The sequence below is a fragment of the Saccostrea cucullata genome, unplaced genomic scaffold (assembly GCF_032062105.1).
Source record: "Saccostrea cucullata isolate Sc308-1 unplaced genomic scaffold, CSIRO_AGI_Scuc_v1 ctg7947, whole genome shotgun sequence".
Taxonomy (NCBI): Eukaryota; Metazoa; Mollusca; class Bivalvia; order Ostreida; family Ostreidae; genus Saccostrea; species Saccostrea cuccullata.
In genome coordinates this window covers 22,792-29,512 of record NW_026926981.1, presented here as the reverse complement: position 1 = coordinate 29,512, position 6,721 = coordinate 22,792, and the positions used below count along the sequence as shown (strand labels likewise).

General features: G+C 39.3%; 1 protein-coding gene across 1 annotated transcript; it reads right to left on the bottom strand.

Annotated features, from left to right (window-relative positions):
* Positions 1-2,804: 2,804 nt before the first annotated feature.
* On the bottom strand, positions 2,805-6,720 carry LOC134273140 (uncharacterized protein K02A2.6-like). Its single transcript, XM_062755319.1, has 3 exons — positions 6,183-6,720; positions 3,362-5,959; positions 2,805-3,238 (listed from the first exon to the last, which is right to left on the bottom strand). The coding sequence occupies exons 1-3, from the start codon at positions 6,718-6,720 to the stop codon at positions 2,805-2,807; spliced, it is 3,570 nt and encodes a 1,189-aa protein (XP_062611303.1).
* Position 6,721: the final 1 nt, after the last annotated feature.

The following is a 6,721-nucleotide window of genomic DNA, read 5'->3' as shown; positions in this document are numbered from 1 at the left end:
AGTTATACGTTTTGATGTTGCTTCAACTTCAAAAAAAATTTTTTTTTTAAGTTTTCTAAAAGTTCTTTGGAGTTTTTGAGTAACTCTATGCATGATTTGTTGAAGCAAATTATGTATGTAGTTTCTCCTTTGACATAGATTATATTTTTTTTCGTGTCGAGTAAAAAAAGGAAATTGGAAGAGTATTTCTTGGTTCCAGCATTGAGTTTTGTAATTTTTTTTGAGTTGAGGAATACAGTAAATGCAGGGATTTTTGAAATACAGGCAAAAACAAAAAGAGATATGCAAGAAGATTTATTGGAACTGTCTTAAGGATGAATTCTTCTGATCGATTTATCCCAATTGAGTCTTCGTACTTAGACATGTCGTAAAATTCAAACAGATAACAATTTACAAACAAGTTTTAAAAGTTTTTATGATTTATATGTTTAACTCTATTTATTTTGAAATAAAAAATTGTTCTATGTTGTATTAATGACCAACACGTGTGCAAAATTACAATATTTACGACATAGGCCAAAGAAAGTCGACAAGTGAAATCGACATGATCGAGAGGGGAAGACTCAAGAAGACGGAATCGCCTGTTTCAAAGCGACAGGAATGCCGAATGGGACTCCATAAAAAGAACCACCGACAAAAATTTTAAAACATTTAAAAAATTGCCGACATCACAATTAGGCCTACATTCTCGAAAGCGGTCCCTAAACATGCCAGCCAAGAGCGCTGAACTGTGTTGACGACATTCCAGTAGTAGTGGAGGTTTCCAATGCTTTCAAACTTATTGAAATAGCAATGTTTATGCATTATAGATACAAAGGTTTCAAAATACATAGTACAATGTATAAAGTCACATCGCAAACTCAAAAAAAGCATAAATGATGTACGTAATGTACATTAGGCCTAAGGTCTCCAGAGGCGTGCAGACGACAACATTCGTATTATCTTTCTTATAGATAGTTTTCGATTGACCTAAATTTAGCAAAAGTTACCTCCCGTTGTCCGCCATACTGGAGGTCCAAATGCTCATATTCTTTCATTATTCAACCAATTTTAAATTTTTATATATGCGATTTTGGATTAGGAATCATTATTTTTCTGAAGTATATAAATTTTTGGAAGCCTCCTTTATTTAAAAAAATTTATTTAATAAAGATTTTCCACCAAATATTTATGCTATATTTTCTTAAACTTGGTAAGACAAAGAGGAAAACTCACCGAGTCCACCTCCAAAATGGCGACAAACGGGAGGTAACTTTAGGTCAATCGAAAACTATCTATTGGAACTTTAGCTCTTAGTATATGATAAATTATCTTTGATATTGTAAATGCAGAATCTCTATCCAAAATTTATAGAGATACCGTACGAAAATAATAAGATAACATCGATAATTTTTAGCTGTTAACATTCGGTGAAACTAGGTCGCTTCATTCTATGGCGGCCTATGCGGGTTAAAAAAATGGAATATCGTGGAACATGTAGAAATTATTTGAGTCTAAACTACAGGCCTGGTTTCATAAAAACAAAGTCAGATAGACAAAATAATGATTTTACATTTTTTTTTAGCAATGATATTACCAGTACATTATAATTTATTTTTTCTAAAATATTTTTTTACAGGTAAGTCTTGTTTTCACAAGAACCACTAATGAAGGCCTTTAGAAGAGAGCAGGGTTTAAGAACCACTAAAATCAGATGGAGAAAACCATGAAAATCAGATTGAGAAAGTGAGACCGGATTTTATACTAATCCCTGTGAAGCCACCATCAAACACCACAAACCAGGACCCAATCCGGAACCCACATAGCAAGAGAAAGAGGGGACATCCAACAGATTATCATGAAGTTTTATGTGTTAATTGATTACTTTTTGTTCTTAAAATTCTTTTCTTAACAAAATTGCAATTATTACCTGAAATTATCACACTTATTTTGAATATTTGGTGAATAAAACACATACTTTGACGCCTAAACGCCTTGATTTATTTTCATTAAATGCTGAAAAAGAAACGGGGTGGGGATATAAAAAATATCAAAACTTTCTTATATGTGCACTAACCCCCACTTTTCATGCTATGAAAAGGATCCATAATACCTTACAAAATTGTACAACAATTTTCTTAAAAAAGTTTAATTGTAGAAATATGTTTTTCTTTGGTTTTTCGAGCAATTTTATAGGGAAAAATGTGCCTAATTTTAACATGGGTGAACAACATTTTTGGGTACAAGTTATCTATATTGGTATTTATTTGCTCAAAATTTGCTTAAAAATCAACTTTGCAATACATTCAAGTAAATTGAAGCCGAATTAAGTTTTAATTCACTTTATTTATAAGTTTTATGAGGTATTTTATGGTCTAGTAACATTTTTAATGAAATTTCCAATGCTCTATTTTGGCCTATGTTCAAAGGGTTGAGCCTCTCTTAGATGAACACTAACTGTACTGTCCGTGTTCTAGACACTTATAACAGAAACACGTCTGCTCGCTTTAACGCTTTAATTCTAAACTACATAGCTAAATGATTACACAAATCGGCATGGCTGAAACTGTCAACATCAATTACTGAACTTGTATTTAACATATAATATCCTGCTGGTATCAGGGATAGCAAATTCCTAAACGTGGGAAGACATTAAATCTGAATGTCTATTTTAAGATATGAACATTACATCCCTCTTCACCTTAGACAGAAAAACAAATCTTTACATAATTTCTGAAATGACAGCCTGTAATGCCAATAACTAATCTTTATACAAATAGAGAATAAAGTTACAGTCAAATAACAAAAAGTCAATCATTTTTTTCTCAGGTGGTCACATAGTCTTTTAGATAGGCGGGTGGTTTACGTTCCCGGGTTGGTCTTCCGGTATCTGTGACAGAACGGTCTTTATCAGATTCGTCTCCTGTTTCGTCTGCGCTAATTTTAGGGTCATGCGATTCTGTTTCGTTTTCGTCGCTCGATATAAATTTCTTTATAGCCGTGCAGTTTCGCTTAATCAACGATCCATTTTCATCCTCGAGAGTCGCTGCATTTTTGCATTTCTCCCTCACGATGAACTTCTCAGGCGCGAACTCGGTTGATAACTTATCGCGCTTAGCCTGACGTTGTACAACAGTGTCACCGATCTCAATTTCACAAGGTACGGCACGGCGCTTCTCATCCGCTCTTATTTTAAAATCCTCTTTCCGTCTTTCGTCAGTTTCTCTTACTTCTTTGCGACCGATTCTTGCACTGATCTCTGGTAACTTGGTATGAATTTTCCGATTGTATAATAACTCTGCAGGGCTTTTTCCAATTGTAGAATGTGGGGTCGCACGTTACGCAAGTAAGAACTTGGGTAGTTCTTGTCTCCAATCCTTGCCTTCTGCGTTTGCAGCTTTAATGGCTTTGAGTAGTGTTCGGTTTTGCCTTTCTACCTCCCCATTTCCTTGTGGCCAGTATGGTGTAGTCCGAATGTGTTTGATACCATTTGAATTCAGGTATCCCTTAAACTCTTCTGACACAAACTGTGGTCCGTTGTCGCTTCGCATGCTGTAAGGTAAGCCGTGCCTCGCGAACATACTCTCAAGTTGAAGAATGATCTTCTCACTGGTTATCTTTTTCATAATGGCTACTTCTTGAAATCGGGAAAAATAGTCTATAACGACTAGTAGATATTCCCCAGAAGGAAACGGTCCCATAAGATCTATAGCCAGATCCTGCCATGGCCCGTCGGGTAATACCGTTGTTCGAACTGGTTCGGGCCTATTGTTGTTCGATAAAAGTTGGCATTGTTGACATGTTCTAACAAATCGCTCGGCTTCTGTATCTATGCCTGGCCACCATACCTTTTCTCTTAATCTTTGTTTCGTGCGGACAATGCCCTGGTGTCCTTCGTGGGCCAACTGTATTGTTTGTCTCCTCAGGCACTTAGGCAGTATGATGCGCGATCCACGTAATACTATTCCGTCGACGACTGAAAGTTCCGCTTCCACAGTACGAATTTTAGGATCCAATCGGCCATGTCCTGTTTCGATCCTCCTCATAATTCCGACGAGTTCTCGGTCCTCCGACGTTTTCTGACGAACTTCTTCAATAGTGAGTGCTTTCGGTACAGCATTATCTGCAATGAAATGCGCATACTCGTCTGCAATGTGGTGTATTCGGCAAGCCTGATTCTGATTCAATCTGGATAGAGCATCAGCAGCATTCTTTGGTCCAGGTATATAGACAATCTTATACTTATACGGTTGAAGTCGCAACATCCATCGCTCGATTCTAGCTGGTGGTTTCGACTTTGGAGAGAATATGTAGGTCAACGGCTTATGATCCGTCCAGATTTCGAACTCAAGCCCGTATATATACATGTGAAACTTTTCACAACCAAACACGACACCTAAAGCCTCGCGCTCAGTCTGCAAGTATCTTTGCTCAACGTCGGTTAGAGTTCGACTTGAATATGCAATTGGTTTAAACAATCCGTCCGGTTGTTTATGTGCTAGAATGGCCCCAAGTCCAACGGGACTCGCATCCACGATTATCCTTGTCTCGGCTTTTGGATTGTAGTATGCTAGTGCTTCGGCACTTACGAGCGCTCTTTTTAGCATGTCAAACGCATCCTGGTGTCTGTTCGTCCAACTCCAGTGCGTGTTCTTCCTTGAAAGCTCTCGTAACGGGGCAGCTATCGTTGAAAAATTTGGTATAAAACGGCCGCAGTAGTTTGCTAGCCCCAGGAAGCTCCTTATTTCGGAACTGTTGCTCGGCGTCCTGGTCTCCGATACTGCTTTGATCTTTTCCTGGCCAGGTTTAACCCCCTCTGATGAAATCACATGTCCGAGGAATACAATTCTTGAGAGACCGAATTCGCATTTTTCTCTGTTAAGGGTAAGCCCTTTCTCAGCTAGTCTGTCGAGCACCTTCGTAAGTTTCTTGTTATGGTCTGCCTGGTCCGTCCCGTAAACTATGATGTCATCAGACAAATTCCTTACTCCTTTGATACCTTGAATGACTTGTCCAATTACTCTTTGGTAGATCTCAGATGCTGAGGAAATTCCGAACATGAGGCGCTTATAGCGGTAAAGGCCCTCATGTGTCACAAACGTGGTTATCTCTCTTGATTCCTTGTCTAACTCTATTTGGTGGTATCCCCAACGTAAATCAAGTTTTGAGAACACTGTGCTGCCGTTCATATCCTCTAGCATTTCATCCACAGTCGGGATCGGGTATCGCTCGCGTTGAACAGCAGTGTTGACCCGTCTCATATCGACACATATTCGAATTTCCTTTTTCTTAGGCACAATGACAAGTGGCGACACCCAGGCCGTGGGGCTGTTTACCTTCTCAATTGTGTCCATCTTTTCTAGTTCCTCGAGCTTTTTGTTAACGCTTTTCCTCACATTAAATGGTAAGCGTCGTAACGGTTGTGCTACAGGGGTCACGGTCTTGTCGACATGAATTTTTAGTTGAAAATTTCCGAGTTTCCCTACTCCGTCGAAAACAGAATTTCTTGAGGCAACAATCCTATCAAGTTCACTTCTAACGGAGCATAGGTCCGGCTCATCGGTTCCTATGCGTAGAACTCCTAGTTCTATCGCTGTGTCTTTTCCTAGTAAGGAAATATAATCGCCCTCAACGACTGCAAACTCTGCATATGTTTCACGGAGTCCATGCTTGGTGACAGCCCGAAATGTTCCTAGTATTTGTAATGGTTCCTTTGATCCGTAAGAAAACAATCTTTTTGTGCTTCTCGATAGAGACATTGTTTCATCGTTTGCTTTAACGGCGCTCCATACATTGTGGTTAACGATGTTACAGCTCGCGCCAGAGTCAATTAGCATCTTTATCTTAGCTCCGCCCACGCTAACGTCTAACATGCCATTTGTATCGTTTTTGCAGACAGCAAATGCGGACTCGTCATCTGAGGACTTCCTCTGCACTAAATGAACATGCTTTGTACTGCAGTCCTTGCCTGGTCTAATGCCTGGGTATCCGATTAAGTCTTGCACACTTTTGCGAAATGATCTTTTTCTCGCACTTATTACATGTTTTGTCCTTAGTAATTGTACAGTTCCTTGCAATGTGGCCCTTCCGCCCGCACCGAAAACACGTGGCATCTTTCTGCGAACTCTTCTCAGACACGTATTGTTTCCTGTAACTTACCGACGGCCTAACAGTGTTTACATCGGAGCTTGAAAATGTTTCACTTCCCTTGAATCTGTCCGCTTGCTCGTTTACGATTTCGCCAGCTCGGGCTATGTCCATTGCGTTTTTTAAAGTTAATTCCTTTTCCTTTAGGAGTCTTTTTCTTAATTTTGACGATCTACACTTTTCAACGATTTGATCGCGAATGTTGTCGTCTGGCTTCTCAAATTCACACGTTACGGCCAGTTTGCGCAGCCTAGTCACAAAACTGTCAATTTTTTCTGTTTCACCTTGTGCTGCATTCCTGAACAAATGGCGCTCAAATGCTATGTTCCGTTTTGGTTGGAAGTACTCATCTAACTTCTTTTTGGCACCGTCCAAGTCATCTCCAGACTCCCCAAGGGTATCAAATATTTCTTGGACTTCACTTCCCGCGGAATGTAGAAAACAAAGCCCTTTTTGTGCTTTATCCGTAATCCCTGTCGCCGTTATGTAAAATTCAAAAGTTTTCTTCCACTTATCCCACCTTTGGGAAACGCTTGTCTGGTCACCATTTACATCAAAGGGATTAAGTGCAGGTAACTGCAATGCCTTTGCCATT